The sequence below is a fragment of the Lissotriton helveticus genome, chromosome 2_2 (assembly GCF_964261635.1).
Source record: "Lissotriton helveticus chromosome 2_2, aLisHel1.1, whole genome shotgun sequence".
Classification (NCBI taxonomy): Eukaryota; Metazoa; Chordata; class Amphibia; order Caudata; family Salamandridae; genus Lissotriton; species Lissotriton helveticus.
Window position 1 is genome coordinate 80,985,029 of NC_136060.1, and position 21,006 is coordinate 81,006,034.

At 44.4% G+C, this 21,006-nt stretch overlaps 1 protein-coding gene across 6 annotated transcripts in view; it reads right to left on the reverse strand.

Annotated features, from left to right (window-relative positions):
* The window catches only part of ZDHHC2 (zDHHC palmitoyltransferase 2), a 647,387-nt gene that overhangs the window by 289,526 nt on the left and 336,855 nt on the right, over positions 1–21,006 (reverse strand). For all 6 annotated transcript variants that reach the window (XM_078678140.1, XM_078678138.1, XM_078678139.1 and 3 more), the window contains exon 8: positions 14,512–14,644. In XM_078678140.1, the coding sequence (XP_078534266.1) occupies positions 14,512–14,644 (133 nt within the window). The remainder of the gene's footprint in view (positions 1–14,511; positions 14,645–21,006) is intronic.

The window sequence follows — 21,006 nt, forward strand, 5'->3', positions numbered from 1 at the left end:
AGTCCAGCGTTCGAGGTAATGGCCACCTGCCGCAAAATGTGCAACCATTTCAGCCATTCTTTTAAGGCCCGGAAGCATCTGCGGAGACTGCTACTTCAACGTGGAATGCCAGTGAAAGCACTCATCCAGGAGGTGGCAACACGTTGGAACTCAACCTTCTACATGCTTGAGCGTCTGCATGAGCAGTATACGGTACTCGATCACTATTTCTTGACAGAGGCTACATCTCAGAAGGAGGACCTGCGGATGAGTAAGGCGCAATGGGCCATAGTTAAAAGCCTGACAGACATGCTTCGTCCTTTTGAGTTCTTCACGCGTGCAGTCAGCCAGGAGGACTGTAATTTGGGAAAAGCTATCCCATTGTTGTGCATACTGGAGCACCAACTGATGGCGGTTTCTTCTGAGTTTGAAAAAGATGAAAAAAAAAAAACATTTCATTTTGTCTGAGAAATTATTACATCGCCTACGTGGTGATGAACGTCTTAAAAACATCAACTCAGATCAGCATTACATTTGTGCTACTATTCTGGATCCACGCTACAAAAAGGCGCTGGCAGACAACGCATTCTTTCCTTTCGCTGATGCAGATGTTCAAAAGTACAAACATTGGTTAGCCTGGTCAGCCAAGAGGTTTGAAAAAGAACGGCAGGTTATTGAAGGAGAAGCCAGTACATCAGCATCAGCAGGCCATCCGCAGTCACAAGAATCCACTTCTGCACCTGTGGCTGGGGCACAAGTGACCTCTCAGCCGTTAAAGACACCGGCAACTGGATCATCTGCACCACACACAATGACAACACTAACAGTGGCTGGGGAGGAGGATTGGCTAAGTTTGATGGGGTATGGTTCTCGAAAAAATGTCACAGGCACAGCAAAAAGTAAGCAAAGTGGAGGAACAGTTGATGACCTTGAGTCGATGGTGCAGGACTATCTGAATGACTCAACAGTGGTCTTTCTTAATGAGGAGCCATTGCAGTATTGGCATGGCAAAAAACAATTGTGGCCACAGCTCTACAACCTGGCTATAAACTATTTGTCTTGCCCACTCGCAAGTGTGTCTTCTGAACGTGTTTTCAGTGCTGCTGGTGGCATTGTAACTCCCAAACGGAGCCGCCTATCGCCCAAAAAAGTGGAGCGGCTGACAATGATCAAGATGAATCAGCACCTCATACCACCAGATTACAAAGTGCGAGAAAGCACGCCACATGAAGACGAGGAGGACAGCAACGTAGATGAGGGGATTTTTTCTCTGTTCGGTGCCACTGACCTCATCCAGCCTGAATTCGCAGAGTATGATGACGAAATCTTGTTCTTATTCCCTGACACCGAGCCCTGAAAATGAGACAATCAATCAAGAACTTTCTTTTTCGTCCTTATTCACTTTTATTCCTGTGTGCTTTGTGTCTCTCTTTCTTTGTTTTGCACAGTTAATTTAATTCAAACTTTAATCACCTAATCCCAAAAACAAGACCATCATCAGAACTGTCTTCACTTGTTTGCTTATTGATTTGAAGGTGCCGCAGTCTACATTCCTCAGGTTCACAAGTTCTGAAGAACATGCTCCTCTATCCTCCTCCTCCAGACTGCGATTTACCTCCAAGCAGAGTGCTGGATTACGCACAATGAAGAAAGACTCAGCACTTGTGGGGGTGTTGTACTTCTTTGCGGGTGAGTTGACGGTTTTGGGCCCATTGCTGTGAAGCTCTAATAATGGACAAAAGTGTTTTGGACCAAATATGAGGTGGAAATTTCTTGCCGTTTTTGCTGACTTGCTTGCCTTTGAGGTGCTCTTTGGCGGGGTTCCGGGGGTTTGTGTGTAATTTTTGGTGTCTGTCGAAGCACTGCTGCGACAGTCTAATCTTGATTGCATTTGCTTTTCAGGAAATCCGTGGTGGAAAACAGGAGTTATGATGATTGATGATGATGACCTAGCTGAACAGCGCGGCATTTGGAACGAAGGCCGAGAGATATTGTAACTTGTAAGTATGAGATTTAGCTTTTTCGCTGTTTGGGGGTGTTGTCGGGTGTTTTTTTGCGGGTGGGTTGGCGCCGGCGGGTCTTGCCTGGGGCATTCCTGGGAAGGTCTAATACCGGATACAAGTGTTTTGGACAAAATCCATAAGGAACAGCCTTTTTTTTGCCATTTCTTCAGACATCTTGCTCAATGTAGCGTTTTGGGGGGCTTCCTGCTGTTCGTGGGTGGGTTGCGGCCGGGGTCTCTGTCGAAGCACTGCTGCGACAGTCTAATCTTGATTGCATTTGCTTTTCAGGAAATCCGTGGTAGAAAACAGGAGTTATGATGATTGATGATGATGACGACCTAGCTGCACAGCGCCGCGTTTGGACCGAAGGCCGAGAGACATTGTAAGTATGAGATTTAGCTTTTTCGCTGTTTGGTGGTGTTGTGTCGGGTGTTTTTTTGCGGGTGGGTTGGCGCCGGCGGGTCTTGCCTGGGGCATTCCTGGGAAGGTCTAATACCGGATACAAGTGTTTTGGACAAAATCCATAAGGAACAGCCTTTTTTTTGCCATTTCTTCAGACATCTTGCTCAATGTAGCGTTTTGGGGGGCTTCCTGCTGTTCGTGGGTGGGTTGCGGCCGGGGTCTCTGTCGAAGCACTGCTGCGACAGTCTAATCTTGATTGCATTTGCTTTTCAGGAAATCCGTGGTGGAAAACAGGAGTTATGATGATTGATGATGATGACGACCTAGCTGCACAGCGCCGCGTTTGGACCGAAGGCCGAGAGACATTGTAAGTATGAGATTTAGCTTTTTCGCTGTTTGGTGGTGTTGTGTCGGGTGTTTTTTTCCGGGTGGGTTGGCGCCGGCGGGTCTTGCCTGGGGCATTCCTGGGAAGGTCTAATACCGGATACAAGTGTTTTGGACAAAATCCATAAGGAACAGCCTTTTTTTTGCCATTTCTTCAGACATCTTGCTCAATGTAGCGTTTTGGGGGGCTTCCTGCTGTTCGTGGGTGGGTTGCGGCCGGGGTCTCTGTCGAAGCACTGCTGCGACAGTCTAATCTTGATTGCATTTGCTTTTCAGGAAATCCGTGGTGGAAAACAGGAGTTATGATGATTGATGATGATGACGACCTAGCTGCACAGCGCCGCGTTTGGACCGAAGGCCGAGAGACATTGTAAGTATGAGATTTAGCTTTTTCGCTGTTTGGTGGTGTTGTGTCGGGTGTTTTTTTGCGGGTGGGTTGGCGGGTCTTGCCTGGGGCATTCCTGGGAAGGTCTAATACCGGCTAGAAGTTAGTTGGACAAAATCCATAAGGAAACACCAGTTTTGGCACTTTTTGTAAGTTAGGGTTCGTTAGGGTTAGCCCTAGCAGCAGGATTGCATGTGTTTAGGGGGGTTCGATTGCAACGCGGTTCTGTTGTTGTAGAGCACTGTTGGAGCGATGCTGGCTATGGATACTTTTGCTTGCAGGCAAGTGGTTTGAATACAATCCACGGTCTGTATTTGGGTCTACTGTTACTTTCAAAGTACGTTTTGTAACCATTTTTCTGCTAGGCATCGTTTTTGGAGATATGATTGGGTTCTTCTACATTTTTGCGACTGGCTTTAGTAAGGGTCTTGGTGGGAGCATTGCTGGGAAGGTCAAATTTTGTTCTAAAACACAGTAGTACACCCACCTTGAGGGGAAAGATCCGCTATAATATTTTGGCCATACTTATTGATCCTTAAAAAGGTGACTCAGACAGAGCACGCAATTTCAAAAATATTGTACTGTCTATTAGGGAAATCAAAGTGTCACTTTTTGAACCACACAGCGTACATACCTTTTATTTATTTATCAGTGGTATTGTAATAGCACTTCCTGTTTTCCGTTCAATAATTACAGGCCGGGTTTCAGTCAACATCCGCCAGGCAGGCAGTGGACAGGGTGTCTCTTCTGTCAGTGGTCACCACCACATTGATGGACGAAGCGTCAGCTGGAATGGAGGAGTGCCGCCAATAAGAGGAATTGTTTGCTGCATGCAACTTACTTACCAATTTCAACAGGACAACTCCAACAACATACGCAATACAGATACAGTATCCATTGTTGTCTTTTATTCTATGAGTGTGACTGCATGTGCTTACCTTTAGTTTGTAACCAAAGATTGTCTGTAAACTCTGTATCTTCAATTATTGTTTGTCCATGCTCTGCTTTTTTTTTCTTCTCTCAACAAAACCTACCCAAAAAGAAACCCCCATTCCCATCCATTTTACAAACCCTAACCCTCTTCCCCCGGGCTGTGTTGTTTTGCTTGATGTCTGACTAAAATGACATCAATAATTCCACACACTTGCTGGGGAGGATAAGGTGATAGCAGCAACAGGCTGGTGAAGGAATACGAGGATATCTTCTAGACTTACTCAGCTTCAGTACTATATCTTCTAGTAGTAGTAGCCAATGTCAAATAAATTCAACGCAAGTACTAGTTATACTTGCAATACTTTACCATTTGTTAGGCTACATTATGGCACTGTTCTAGTGTACTGTCACCTGCTATTTTCTCGATCGTACCGTAACCGTTGTAATGCTACAGTAAGGAGTACAAACAAGGTTTCGTTTTCTTTTTTTCCATAGGCATGCAACTGCCACTGTGTCACACCACTAGTAACACCGCAATGAGGAAATGTCACCCGCCCAGGAATGACAACGTTAATCCCCATTTCACCTGGAGCCAGCCCTGGGCCTAGCCCTAATTTCTAACACAAATTACAGGTAAGATAAGCGTTTGGTGGGAGGTAGTATAATGGAGTATTATTTCGGAGTAGACAAGAGATTGACGGTTGTACTACTAAAGTCCTACGACTGTTCAGGAAAACAAAGTTACTGTTACACCCCCGCCCCCCACCCACCAGACTGAAAAGCAGTAAAAAACAGGTATGGTCAGATAAAGTTGAAAAATATATTTATTTATCCCTAACAAAATAATCTCCCTCACCCACCCTAACCCCAACGATTGTCTCTGAAACGTCCCAAAACGATCCCAACTCCCAAATCCCACCCCCCAAAAGTCTATAAAAAAAGGGCAAGGGACACTCCACTACTGGAGGGTGCTGGTGCTGGTGCATGATGCGGCATGGGCATCATACTCCTTGCGGAGGGTGGCAAGCTCGGAGCGGAGGCCCTTAACCAAGGTCTTATACCTCAGGACCTCCTGCTCCAGGTTGGACATGCGGACCCGTAGGCGGCGTTGGCGTTCCTTGCAGCTCCTGTGGGGGGCAGCTGGTATTTCGGGTGCTTGGCGGTGGCGGTCGGCTTTCTTAGCCCGGCTCGGTCCCGCTGGTTTAGTCACGGAGGAGGATGCAGTGGTCACAGTCGAAGATGTTGCCCCGCTCGACTGCGTGTCCTCCTCCTCCTCCAGGGCCACCAGCCGCCGATACTCGGCGACTGTGGCCTCCAGCCTCCGTTGCCGGGCCAATCTAGCCTGCTCCCTCCTTGTTGTTGATTTGGAAGGAGCAACTATATGAAGAAAGAAAGACATAGTCTGTAACCAATGCTCCTTATTAATAACACAAAGTGATTGAGCCGAAAGTTGGGTCACAGAGTACAAGTAGCAAATTGAAAGCACAGTACATAACTATTGAGGACAGTATCTATGTAACCTCCCACTTCTGCATCCTTGCTCTAACAGTAGTGGTAGTTTAATGAACTAATTCTACGACCACTATGGACTTCCATTACAGTCGACTATGACAGTACACCAGTCTTATTCTTCTTCTTCTCTCTTGTTTAGGGAAATGGGTACGTTATCTTATGCAAGCCGGCAGAATGACATGGACACAGCACAGTGAAGTTGCACCCGAGAAAAAAAGTTGCACACCATGATGATGGAGACAGACTTGCGTTACTGTACCGGTCCAGTACATGCAGGTGGTGAAGCTATTACTTTTCTATTACGGGTGGCACTGAGAATACTCTGTTACAAGGGCTACTGCTTAATTAATTTACCTTTCACCCTACAGTGCAAATGAGTACTAGAAAAGGAAACTGAAGAAGCTAACTAATTTGATTATCTATCACTTCACATGGGACGTATTTAATGACAGATGAGATGACTTTAGGTGCTTTGCTTAATATTGAGTGAACACAGTGATACACCCACACATGAATGACGTACTACAAGTAAACTAAAGTTATTAAGAGAGGTACGGAGTGTCCACCGTAATAACCAGATATATGCTGTGAATGCAAACGCAATACAAAGTACTGCTACTATTCATGGTAGTATTGGACACATTTACAATTTCTTTTCCTTGCCTTCCCTGCACTGGGACGGACGTGCGGGTGCGGTGGTACATGCTCTTCAAGGTAACACTTACTTCACCTGGCGACCATCTACTCTCTCTAGATACACATTTGCTATGTAAGAGTCAGAGAATACCATGCTCCAGGCATCCATTCATTCAAAGTATACGCACACATACAGTTTCTGTTTCACCCACCCAGGCTGCTGTCCTTCCACCCATCCTTGCTTCATCATTGACCCAGCCATGCACCATACCATATTCTTTCCTTCCCAGCCACCTCTAGGTCCAAGCAAACACATATCGTTCTTCTTTGCCAGCCATCATACAAGTTCGCGTCCCACTTACTTACACCCTTCTTTCGCTTTTCGTTCATCCCATCCATCACGTTCGTCTAAGAACTTATTGGGATTCTTCTCACCAAAAACTTCACAGCTAAGTCGAAGTACATTTCGAGGAGGCTACTACCTGGTTGATTTGTAATTGTAATACACCCGTGCAGAAAGCACACTATGCAGTCTTCAATCTCAATAAGTAAGGAATATATAGCTTACCTGTTTCCGCCACCACCGTTTGATCCCCCACAGGAACGGCCACCAGCTCTTCTAACGCCGCCTCCTCCCCAGAGGCCTCCGAGTCCAAGTCCAACACAGCCACCTCCGCGCTGGCCCCGTCACCAGATGTTACACCTACAAAGTACATTTAAGAAAGTTAGAATACACCACTCACTACTATATAATATTTGGTCTAGGAGAAATGTTAAAAAAACAGAATACAATGTAATAATTTGTGACTGTCTACTCCATAGTAAAAATGTCCCATTTTCCAGGGAAGGCTGTTGTCTTGCTGCACTTTTATGCACAACTGATGAATGCTTGCTTTTGATTTTTAACACGCACCACTTTTTCTCCTAACAGACAGAAGCTTGACTCCTGAGTCCTAAGAACACGACCAGGATCAAGTTCAAACTAGGTGAGAGTTCGGCTCGACCACAAGAAATGTGTCCAATTAATCGTCAGCACTAACCACTTTTCCGTTTACAGTTAAATAGTTTTATGACAAAGTAGATTTTAATAAATGTGTTTACTTTTAATAAAGCTTTTACACTTAAATAGACTCTGTGGTTTTTGTTCCTCTAGACTAGAGTGGATGAGCTAAAGGTTTTGGAATTTTTGCAAGCATGAGTGCCTCTGACACTTCTTGACTGTGCTGTGACTCCGTACTACTCTCTTGTCCTGCGTACGATAATCTAGAGATCATTGGGGATCTATAATCGGTGACTTCGGGAGCTGAATGACTCTGCCACACTATCTAGTCAGTAAGGAGACAGTGCATAGAGGTATTGCTGAATATAATGGGAGTCCAATGGAATTGCCAAATGTCCAATCTTAGTTAGCTACACAGACAGACTAATAAGAATAGTCTAGTAATACCACAGGGAGTCATATTCGAGGCAGGATAAGAATTTATATCCAGTCTACAAGAAGATCAAAGACGATTTAGAAAAAATCGAATGAGGAACGCTAGGAAAAAATAGGTACTGTTTATTAAAATGTAAACTTACTGGGGCCAGCAAAGGAGCCCTCGCCTGCCCGATCCTGGCCTGCATCCTCAGCACCCTCCTCCTGTGTCCTCTTGCCCTTGGGGGGAGCTGATGTACAACATGAAAGAAAGAAAAACCATAAAACATGGATGAGATTTTTCAACCAAATCAAACATTTCAAAAGAACAATAACAACATATTTTGGAAAAATAGCAAATAGATAGACAACTATTCCACGGGATCTATCTCATGTGGTATACTACGTTATTCGTATTGCCTGATTTGCGGAACGTTGACTTAGAAAGTTCCTATGTAACTCAATAAACAGACTACTAAAGAGGTTTGCCTAGGCCTGGCACTGCAGGCAGTAGTGCGCAACACGTGACAGACAAAGTCCATCCTGCTTGCAGATCAGTGAATACTCAAACTATCAATCCACCCGCCACCACCGCCACTATTTCTTCTGATAGCCATGTGACTGTCTAAAGGAAGGACACTGGACTTCAGTCTGTTGGGGCTGATTTATAAGTCCCTTGCGGAAGTTGCGGCTGATTTTCCTCCATTGTTGCGTGCCTTTTCTGACGCAGCGGCAGAACAAAAGACTCGCCATGGTGTTGGTGCGGCGTATATATTAAAAAAAAAACACATATGGGCATATGGGCGATGCATCACGTTGTAAAGCCCTGCGCCATCAGGGGGCGTTCCGGCGCAAGGGAGGGCGTACCTGCGCAGGAACGAATCCTAAAAGTGGCTGAGGGAAATCTACAAGATGTCAATCAGTCATTTTTAGGACAATGATGCATGACTCAAACCCTGCGCGCTTGAAGCCGACGTACGGCTTGATGCAGCATTGGGGAGATAGGGTACCCCAGAGCATTGCTGGAGCTGCGCCATCGTTGGCACGCAACTCCAGCAATGCGCTGCCTTTACGGCACAGATGCGTAAGGCTTCTGTGACGTTTTGGGCCAATGGGTGGTGGTGGCATGGCACACAATTACTGCCGCATCCCTGCTACTTTGCAGGGATGCGCCGGTAATTGAAAATATGACCCTTACTGTCTAGCATTACGCAGTTCTTTTCTTTACAGTACACTCATACATAATTTCTCAGGCCAATGAAATGCTTCTGAACACAACATACAAAACAAAGAAGCATAGTAGCAAGCAAGGCTACTGAGAAGGAGAGCAGTGCACCTGAAAATGAAATGCATAGAAGATTTTGAAATATAATTTACCTCAATGTAATCGGCAGCATTATTGCTCTTGGTAAAGAACAAAGATTTGCAAATAACAGAGCAGGATAAAACAGAGTAGTAAATGTACTACTACTACTACTCACCAAGCCCGGGGACCTCTACGCCGAGCGCGTCCAGCAAGTCCCGCTCCCGGTCCATGACATCGGTCCAGCGGTGGGTGGCCTGGTTATATGTGCGCCGGACCCCAGAGATCTTGTACATGGCCCGGCACACCTTCTCCCACCGCTGGCGGCGCTCCCGGATGCCATAGCCGGTCGCGATCTTGCCGCCTCCCAGGATCGTCTTGGGGAGGCGGCGCTGGACATGGAAGATCAGTGCCGCCACTTCCTCCGCGCTGAAGATCTCCCTCGGGACCACTTGCTCCCCCCTTAAACGCCCGCACGGGAGCCGGGCACGGGGTGCGGGACCCTTCCCCTTCTCAGGGTGCTTCCCGGCTCCCTTTACCATGGTCTGGGCAGAAATAAACTTAAATGATAAAGAAGAAATAGAATAGTGAAGAAGAAAAGAAAAGAGTTTAAAAAAGTAGTTTAAAAGTAAATAAAAGCTGCAGAAAACACAAAAATATAGAGCTAGAAAAATAGAGGGTTAGATAATAAGTAAAATTAGATCAAAAAAACTTCAAACAAGCAAAGGATGGCAGAGATTGAGAGAGGATACAGAAAGCATGCCCAGAACCATAGCAATGAATGAGAAACAAGATGGCCGCGCCCGTTCACGACCGCGTGGGTAAGTTCGCGCGAGATTTTCCTTGCGAGTACGCGCGAAATTGTACTAGCGAGCAGCACACTTTGCGAGATTACACATAGCGGGCGGAAACGGAATTACGTCATGCCAACAAGATGGCCGCGCCCGTGTACGACCGATAGGGTAACTTGGCAAACGAATAGCTAGAAGCGCCTCGCGAACACGCGCAAGATCACGCGAACATACACGTCGCAACAAAAACAATTTTGTATTCGCACGTATTCGCGGCTTCCGAAATCGATCTCGCACGGATTCGCGCCCCAAATAACGCGCGAAATTGCAAAAAAAACGATTTTAGCTAAAATGAAAGCAATGAGCAGGTGCAAAAGTTCAAACTTAACATTAGTAACATTCAAGGTAGTGCTTCCTGATGGGCCCCTCCAGAGTTTGCAACAATTCTATGACCCTGCTATGACCCAAACAGCAGGCTCATAGAATAGCACCATAAAGGTCCTGTAAAAAAAAAATTTCACTGCAACAAAAAGCAAATTACAGATAAGGAAGGAAGCAGGTGCCAGCCAGACTGGAACTTTCAAAATTACTGACACATTAATGAAACACAAATTAATTGATGGCAGTTGAAGAAGGGCAGGTGTGCTAGCTTTTTTCAACCACCATAATCTACAGTAATAAATAAACCTAATAGGTGCCTGTGAGGATGTACTAGAGGGTGGCATGGGTGTCCCAGAGGGTGGCAGTGGTGAAACAGAGGGTGCTGTGAACCTGTGATGATAAACCAGACGTAGAAACAACATAGTCGCGGCCGTTGCAAGCCGAAAAGTAAGTTCGCAATTGCGAACTTGTCCCAAAATCGGCGCGAACACGCGCCAACACAAAAAACGGAAAAATCCGCAAATCCGCTAGAGTTCGCGGATCTTCGCGGATTGCGAATCCGTAAATACGCAAGTTCGCGGATTGCCAATCCGCAAAATCCGCCCATGCTTACTCCTTACCTAGACTGTTTAAAGGTCCCTTTACTTTAAGTTTAGCGTGTTACTCTTTATAGGCCCTCCTATAGTAACCCATGCATAGTCTGTCCATGCTAAAACATTTCTGAGATTTTAGTATTTTTCCCATTTGCATTCCATATTGCATTTGAATGGTTACCCTGTCGTTATTTCTCTATAGTTATATCATTTACATTATCTTGGTTATTGATTGCCTCATTCTTGTGTATCTTATGCTTGATGATAACGAACTTTAGATAAACATTTTAAAACTTCCAGTTGTTCGTGGTCATTTTAACAACATTGAATGTCATTTGAAATTGCATTTGCTGCCTTTCCTTTTACAGCTAGGCCCCTGATCCATTGAAGTCATAGGTACCCGTGTCGGTGGATGGTAAGTCGGGTACACTGAGTCATAACAAGTAGGGAACACACACAATTGATAGCAGCCCGTGAAGTCGCCTGGTCAATGAATAGTGTGAATTGAAAGTATATGGGCCCTGAAGCCGGAAACGGCGGAATCATTGGCTGGGTGACCTCGCGCGCTCTATCAGATGTACATACATTTTTAGGGATGGTTTTATTCTCGTTTTGTGTCAGAGTTTGGAAGTAGGATTGTGCTTTGAGAGGATTGTTGAGAAAATGTGTGGATTTTGATTGGAGTGAACAATGAGAGGAGGAATTTAAGGATGTTAAAGTAAGTTTGAGGGAAGCTCAGAATATGAGCAGTTTTGTACCAGGTATGTTGTCCTCGGTCCCTACAGATGCCAGTGATAAGGGTGTTGGGGCATTATTAACCCCTCCCATGCTCGCGACGGAACCGTTCTGTCACGAGCCTCGGGTGGGCTGTGCTGGTGATGGAACGGTTCCGTCACGGCCCTGCCACCGCGCCTGCGTGGTGCTGATTTCGCGCCTGCACGGCGCGTTCTATTGAGCGGGCGGGGCCATGACGGAACCGTTCCGTCACAAGCACAGCTCACCCGCGTGCCGTGACGGAGTGGTTCCGTCACGAGCACGGGACCGCCGTGCCGCCGCCCCCTTAGCGATGCAGCGGCTATTCCGAAGGGGTTAAAGCAGGCTCAGGGTGTTTGTGAAGTCATCAGGGCAGTGAGAGAATCTGAGCCAATATATTCCACTAAGGAAAAGGAGGCTTTGGCATTATATTGGTCTATAAGAAAGTTTAAGAAGTTTTCATAGGGGCACAGATTTAATGTGTAAACCGATCACAAACAGTTAAAATTATGAAGTTCTATATCCAGTTGCATTTGTAAGTGGGTTGTGTTTTTGCAGGATTCCCAGGTTAATGTGGAGTATGTGCCTGGAGTTTCAACTAAAGAAGTAGAATGTCTTTTGAGATTGGCGATGTCAGACGGTTGTAAAGACAAGGTTGAATGAGCTGGGCAAGGACAGTGTGCTCTGTAGTGTGTGAGCTATGATCCTCAAGGGAGGGGCTTGGGATGTTTCAAATGAGGGTGAGAAATGTTTTTGCAAGGTACAGGATATTTTATTTGTTAACAATTGGTTAGTCATGAGAAATCTAAGATTAGTGCCTCTGGAAGTTTTGAGAAAACAATTAACAGACTTAGTGCATGTGGGACAGCTTGGCATAAGTAAAACAAAAGAAAGATTGATGAGTGATTATTAAGGCCAGGGATTGATGTACAAATTGAACAAATTGTAAGGGAATGTGTTGAATGTTCTTTAAGTGACAAAATTTAGAAGGTAAGTATGCCCCTTCCATGGGATGTACAGATTTACTATTGGTACCGTGGGAGGAGATTGCCCTACACATTTTGGGTCCTATAAGGGGAGGGTGTTGGTCTGTTTATCTACTCGTACTATTGGGTAGATGATCTTCAGTCAAAGTTTTGTCAGAAATTTCTTGGGCTTCAGTGATGAGATTTTTGGAGAACATTTTCAGCAGAGAAAGCAACCCAGGAGCTATCATCACTGACAATGGAATTCAATTCACATCACATGCTATGGAAAAGTTATTTTATGAGAGGGATATTTTTCACAAGAAATGTTCACTTTATAATTCCCAAATGAATGGCACGATGGAAACACTTAATTGAACTTTGAAATAAAGTTTGTAACTGGAAAAAGTGTGTGGGAAAGATTGGAGTGAAGAGTTGCTGAGAAAGGCTAAAGCGTACAGGTTCTCTCCACATGCTACAACTGGTCAAACTCCTTTGAGTTGTTTCACAGGAGACTGCCTAGTGATATGACCTATCTCTTTTGGATGAAAAAGAGGAATGCTGGTCAGGATGAATTTGAGTGGCAAGAGCACAACTGCAAGATTGTGGATGGTTGTGTATTGAGGGAAAAAGACAAAGTTGGCCGGACAACTCTAGACTGTGATCTTTTTTCACCCTCTATTGTTTATGATATGTTTTCCTGTTCCTCCACTAGATTGTTGGACAATTTTGACTTTGTATTTGTTTTTTTAGGTTATTCTGTTTTGTATGCTTTTTACCTGTTGATGCATAAACTGTATAGCGCTCTGATACCATCGGTGGTCAAGTTCGCTCTACATAAAACTTTCAAAATAAATAAATAAACAACTTCAAAAGAAATTAATATATGACTCACTAAAAGGGGTTTTGAATATCAAGGTAGAAATTGGGTATTTGGTTGTAATAAAGCGTCCAATTAATTGTGGGAACCATTCTAAGCCTCTCTACGTTCTGAACTTGTTTAAAAATGCAGTTAAATTGGAAAATTGACACATTTGGCATCTCAAATGTATTGCTGTAGTTAATTGATCAGTTATGTTGTGTAACCAGTTATAGTTAGGAACACATTTGGAATCTCAAATGTTTTGCTGAAGTTAACTGTTTAGATTATGTGTTGAATAACATATAGTTCGTATCTGTTGGGTCCATGGTACTGTTTTTGTATGTTAAGTTTGGGGAGGAGGATGTGTGGTATTTGGCTCTTGGTTATGTCATTGGGGGTTCTATGTTCTAGATTCCATGACCTAGTGGAGCCATAGGAGCTGGAGAGAAGAAACAATTGTTTGGAGGCTGCAGTCCGTATATGAAAATGAAGCTCTTTTACTTTTTACTATAACTACTCTGTATGCATCTTTTGGAGATTACCACAGCTGGCCTCCTGATCTCAACCCTCAGGTATATAACAGGTTTCCAACAACCTTGCAACTGCACGTGGATTCTGCTATCTGTGAGTCTACCCTACAAAGTGGCGCCACACTTGTCCTGGACCCTTGGAAGTGGGCATAAGGAGCTCTGCCAGCCTCTGTAGATCCAGCAGAACCAACATATCTCTTCTGATGCACATTGCAAACCCGAGCAGTACCGATGCTTTGCCGCTGCTGCGTGGATTGGACCTGTTGCAAAGACCTGCATTGCTTTGCAGCTCTTTCGGAACAGATGCATTTCCCCGACCGCACAACACATTGATGGTGCAGGCCCTCACATCCCTTATAGACAGCAGCCACGACGATGACGATGGACTCTGCATCGCAGCCTATCAGCTCTTTGGAAGCGATGTATTGCCTAGAGTAGCAAAAGAATGGTACATAAAAGTAAATATAGGGGCCTAGTCCAAATTACTACAGGCCCTTGTTTGTGCCTTGACACCTAAAGTGAAATAAAGAAATGGAAATACAAACTTCTGAAATAAAAAATCCGAAAATATCAGACATCTGAGGAACGTGCTAGAAATCACAAACAAATCTACATAAATAATTGTTCAATGACAAACTGAAGATGTGCCTGCATGTTTCAAAACAAAATAAATGATTCCACTTACCTAGAGTAGATCTGTTCTTGCAGACTAACCAGCAATGATAACCGAACAGAGAAGAAAGACTGATTGAGAACATGGCGGCAGCAAAGAACAAAAACATGATGTGGAACTTGGCTTGGGTGTCGGGGAGGCCATTCTATTAGAAGGCAACAAGAAAGAAGACAAGACAAATGAATACACTAAATGAACAGACTGGAGGTCGAAATGTTTCCCAAATGTAATAATGATTGCAAACAGATATTAAAGGCAGACTTGAGGAATACTTTTCATTATAAATGTCAATGTCCGAATGCGAAAAAAGCAGTCGAAATTCCTGTGATTCATTTGAAAGGGTGATATGACTTCACTATTTTATAAATTATGATGACAGTCCAAAAGCAGAATGATTATTTAGGGTAGTCACGTGGCAGGCAAAGGTCTCAATTTCTGTAAGCCACACTACATCTTTAATTAAGTTATCTATTTTTGTTGGTCTCATCGATTCCCCGAAATGCCGGGGGTATCAGAAGTTATGTTATGTTATGTTAGCCGGATTTATAGAGCGCACAGATGCTCCAGCAAAGGGGCGTCCTGGCGCTAGAAGTGACATCACACATCCTTTGTCCGCCTGACATCATAGGAAAGGATATCGCTTGACTATTTTTGATAACACCCTTATTTTACGTAGTATGGTGTCTAGCTAAAGGTATAGATATCACCTGTTCATTACAGCCTTCATATGCCAGATGTGGTCACATGCATTTACAGTCTAAAATGCCGAGGCAAAACTATTAACCGCTTGGTCATTCATTATCATTGCTCTTCTGTTCATCATCATGCTGGGGTGGGTTACAGATGTCACATGGTGACAGATTTACAACATTTATTTGCTAGAAAAAGTGTCTGCTCTCTCTGCTGTTGTCTCTTAGTTTATATCTCTCCTTCTCTTCTCTCAGATTTCTACCCCTCTTCTCCAATATATGTGTTGCATATTAATCTACACTGCTCTGCCTTCAATTCTCTCTGGTCCTGTTCTCTGATTCTTATCGCTCTTGCTGCATCTCTGATATCTCCTCTTTCCACCGCACTCTCTTCCTCTATGCTGCCATTTTTAGGTCTCGCCTGTCGATGCGCATGCGCATCGAGCTTGCGAGACTATTGGGGCTTAACCACTCTTTAACTAACTTGCAAGGAATCGTGGCGATTCCTTGCAGTGCCCGTGACTTTTAAGCTCAATGCGCATGTGCATTGAGCTTAAAAGCGCGTGCACATCAGTTCCCTCAGCCGCACTCCAGGCCCCTGCTGTTTTCACACCCTCTCCCCGCTCCGCCCCCTCCCCTGCCCGCCGTGTCGCATTTCTCCTCCCCCCTCCCCTTATCTGCCTTTCCCTCCGTCTTACAGCGCTTTCGCTTTTACAGCTGCTTACAGTTTGGCAAATTGCGGGGTTTCATTTTGCGTGTGTGCTACTACATCTTACAACGCTTTTGCTTTTCCAACACCGCACATTATATCAGTGTGTTACGGCACTTCCGCTTTTCCAACACCAGGCATTGTATCAGTGTGTTATGGCGCTTTTTCTTTTCCCCACACCAGACCTCATGTTGCTTGTATTTTTTACCATGTCGCCTACGGCTCTTTCGCTTTTTCAACACCAGACCTCGTGTTGCTTTTTTCCTCCGCCTACACTGCGTTGCGTATGCATGCGGTCACAGCAGCGGGTGGTTTTGCCATGCAGCGGGGGGGCTCCTTCAATAAAGCTAACATGCTCCATGCTGACCGAGTGATATGCCACCAGCGGGGGTTTTACCCTGCCGCAGGGGGCCTCCCTCAATAAAGCCATCATGCTCCGTGCTGACCGAATGATTTGCCCACACTCCCAGGTTGTTGAGCCTATGCCGGGTCTCAAACCTTCATGCCTGCAGCCTCACTTTGTTTTGTTTTTTATCTCCCACCTAACCCTCGTTGCGCTGTTTGTTCACTTCACAGGCTTACAAGCACTTCACATAAGTGCCTCGGCTTCATCTTTCAGCCTTGCAGCCGTTTTGGGCTGAATTATTACCACGTTACAAAAATCCAAACATTTATTTGCCACCCTTTTATTTCACTTAACTTACCTGATCCTACTTTAGTTTGCAAGTGCTTGTTTTTTCAGCTGATCCTCGTTAGTTGCTTTGCAAACTAAACGTGGATCGGCTGAAAACACAAGTGATTGCAGCTTGTGTTTTCAGCTTATCCTTACCCCTCCCCCCCAGCCGTCCCCTAACATTTTTGTTTTTCAGAAAGCACACATGCTTACGGCCGATCCTCGCCTCCTCCGACCCTGCAAACACATGTGCTAAGAAACACTTACTTCAGAGCCGAGGACACTGCCAACCGTCTGCTCCCCCTCCCCTTATCTGCCTTTCCCTCCGTCTTGTTTTTTTTTTTACCCGCTCCGCCCCCTCCCCTGCCCGCCGTGTCGCATTTCTTTTCTCCTCTTTGCTCCTCCAGCAGTTCTCTGTCACCTTTCCTTCTCTCCTCCCTTGTCCACCTTTTCATTGTTTTTGCCCACCTCTCCTCCAGTTGAACTCTGTCACTAGCTCCTTTCAGCCCCTTCTCATTCCAGTGTTTTCGGGTCCCATCTCATGCTTGTTATAAAGGGGCTGCCAAAATGCGGACACTCCTCAAGCCTCTGCTTCACATGAGACTCTGCGGCTCTCCTGGGACAATAAACCACTCCAGAACAAACATGGAGTTGTCATACGCGGCCATCTATCTCAATTAAAGGCCACATAGCTTCTCTAACCTCTAGGAAAATCTAGCCCTGCTATTTAATTTTGGTGCGGGATTACTGTGTAAAGAAGGTTTGCATAACGTCTCATCTGACTAACTAGTGCTTTAGTTTAGCATTGTATGTGTTTTCATAGGCTTGTGTGTATGTCCTTTAATGCATGTGCATGCTTGTCTTTTTCTGTTCAGTTCCCGTGTCAGTGTGTGCTTACCTGGATTTCCGTTTGTCTAATTTATGTGGCCTTTGTCAACGAGGCAATCCGCTACTCTGTCCAACGTTTATGAAGACAAAACACTCAACCACGCAATGCCACTCACACACAAAACGCCACTCACACACACAACGCCACTCACACACGCAATGCCACTCACACACGCAACGCCACTCACCCACGCAACGCCACTCACCCACGCAACGCCACTCAACCACGCAACGCCACTCAACGCCACTCACACAAACAACGCCACTCACACAAACAACGCCACTCATCCACGCAACGCCACTCATCCACGCAACGCCACTCATCCACGCAACGCCACTCATCCATTTGCAAAACGAAAAATGTTAAACTCTTCTATTGCGAGACCTATTGCATTTTCAATGCTTGTTCTCTCCTCTTATCTCTTTCCTACTTCTTTCCCTTACCTATGTCACTGATGTCTGTTTCACCTCCTGTCTCCCCTTCTCTTTCTGAAATGTCTTTCCCACCAGCTGCGGCCTCCTTATCTCTGACCTGTCTTTACCACCCCCTTTCTCAGATGTCTCTATGTAACGTCTCTGCTCCTCTTTATCTTCTTCTGTCTTTTCTCTTTCTAACTCTCTAGCGTTTTCTGATGACTCTCACTTCTATCTCTTTATGCCCTTTCTTTCAACTGCCTCCACTTCTCCCAGCAGCCTCTTAATAATCCGCCTATGATTCCCACATTTCTGTCCTCCCCAACTCTTTCAGTTGTCGCTTTTCTAGTCAGTAGTTTATCATTGGTTTCTTTCTTTCAGCTGTCTCCCCTTCTCACTCTGAGCTGTCTCTTACCAGCCTGCTTCTTAGACTGCTCTCTCTCACTGGTCTCCTGCCCGCTTCCCAGTCTTTAATCTATCTGGCTACATCACCTCTTACCTGCCTCTTCTCTCATCTGTTTTCTCCTTTCTGTCTTTCTCCTGTCTCTTTGTTGCATGTCTCTGTGCCTCTATTATCCCTCTCACCTGTCTCACCTACGTCATGCATATCTAATCTATCACAGCTGCCTTGTGTCTCTCAGCTCTGTATTATCTTTGTCCCTTGTACTCACACGGCCTTTCATTGTCTCAACCTCTCGCCTCTTTTATTTTTATTTTTATTTTATTTATTTAATGCAATTTTATATAGCGCAAACTTTACCCGAAGGTGTCAGAACGCTTTCCAGAAGAACTAGTTGCAAAACATAAGGACTTAGGATTACATGCGTTACATAAAAGATAAAAACAGAAAAAATTGCAAATGTACAAGATGTAAAGTCACACAAGGAAGAGATACAAACAGAAAGAAAAATTGCAAAGGTACAAGTAGTAAAGTCACTCAAGGAACAGATACGAATGGATATACTCTAAGAGTCACATAGGAATGGTAGATAGTACAAAGGTCTACTGCATATACTAGTGATTAGAGTTATCTCTATATACATAGGGGAGGGATATGACTGGATATACTCTAAGAGTCACATACGAATGGTAGAGTACAAAGGTCTACTGCATATACTAGTGATTAGAGTTATCTCTATATACATAGGGAAGGGATGCGAATGGATAGACTCTGAGAGTCACATAGGAATAAGTAGAGAGTACAAAGGTCTACTGCATATACTAGTGATTAGAGTTATCTCTATATACATAGGGAAGGGATGCGAATGGATATACTCTAAGAGTCACATAGGAATTAGTAGAGAGTACAAAGGTCTACTGCATCTACTAGTGATTAGAGTTATCTCTATAAACATATGTATACAGATAGAAGATTTTCTCAGGTCAAGATCCCCAAAAAAACAACAACAAAAAACAGGGGAGCAGAGTTCCATTAGGTGAGGGGGGGGGGAGGGCGATGCAGTCACAGCACCAAGGGAGGGTGGGAGGGATACATGGGTATGGAGAAAAGGCAAAACAGAAAAGGGAAGAAACATTTGAGGATCATCAAGGGGAGAATGAGGGAAAAGGGTAAAAGACGAGGGATGACACAGTGCACCCACTGTGTCATGCCCTAGTGCAAGGAAGGAAATGGACCTCAAGCTGCTGTTTGAACTATGAAATACACGAATTACCCGGGTCCAGTGGACCCCTCAGGCCTCTGGGCCCCAGTGCACTGCACCCGCTACACCAATGGAAGCTATGCCTACAGTTTCTCTGTAGTATTGTCATCTCTTACATTCTTTCTGCTTCCCCTGAGCCTCTCTCTTTCTCGTCTCTGCTGTATTTCTCTTTCCACTCGGGTAACCGGGGACAACCTGACCTACGGACATGCAGTTTTTCCAAACCCCTCTCCACTGGCATTAATAACGTAATTATTTTTCAAGTGTGTTACTTTTTCAATGTGTTTTTAATGTCTTCACACAAGATGCAAAGGTATCTGGGCTTTTCTCAGAAGAGAACCTGCCAAACATATAAATGTCCCTGTTCCCTGCAGCCTACAGAAAGTAAACAAAGCTCAGAATGCATTGATGAATTTCTGTTCTTGGCACTGTCTTTGCTACCTTTGAAGCCCAGGGTCACAAACATAGCGCCAGAGGTGGCAAGGTGTCGCTTAAATGAAGTCCATAAGGGTGTACAAAAAATACTAAACATTTCATAATTATTATTCATGAAATAAGTTCACAACCGAATCCGAATTTAATGTATTATGTTAATGCCATAATGTATACATTGTGAAATTAGTACATAGAAAGACTTCACACTTGCTGACATTCCGAAGGCCTCTGAAAATAAACAGCTACTTGCAATTTAGTCCTTTGGACTTATGGAATATTTATGAATGGATTTCCTAAGTCGTTAACACATCGAAATTCATGTCAGGCCTTGCTCATACAGATGATCAATTTTATTAGTTAATTCCATTCAAGAAAATAGCATATTTCCAACTGCCTAATTTCTTTAATATCAAAAATCCCTCGGCTGAGGATGGCAATTTTAAGGTCTAGCAATAGAGACCTCTTGTATATACTTTAGTATATACTTATATGTGTATGTACTTTGTGGGCTCTGAAGATCAGCCCTAGGACTTGTCTGCTTCCGCTTAGGGACTTTTTTCTGTTCAACTGCCTCTATTTAACTGTCTTGATAGAAAACGACCAGTAGAGGTCAGTAAAATACCAGAATTACTTTCTGCTTGTTTGACTGCCCTTATTTAACTGTCTTGATAGAAAACGACCAGTAGCGGTCAGTAAAATACCAGAATTGCTTTCTGTTGAGGGACTTTCTTTTTTTAATTTATCTGGCAACTGCCTCTATTTAACTTTTGTGATAGAAAACGACCAGCAGAGGTCAGTAAAATACCAGAATCACTTTAGCATTCTCTATATTCCAGTCCATAGAAATTGTCTTCCACAAGCACCCGTAGACAATAATATTTTTTTCAAATCTTGTATTTTCAGTGATATGACCACCGAAGGCACTGATTTTATTTTTATATTAAAAACAGAGCTTTGGACTACACCATTTCCAGCTGAAAGGCAATATTTCTTTCCATGTGTTCCCACACCTGGCGCTTACTTTCCCTCCATGTTAAA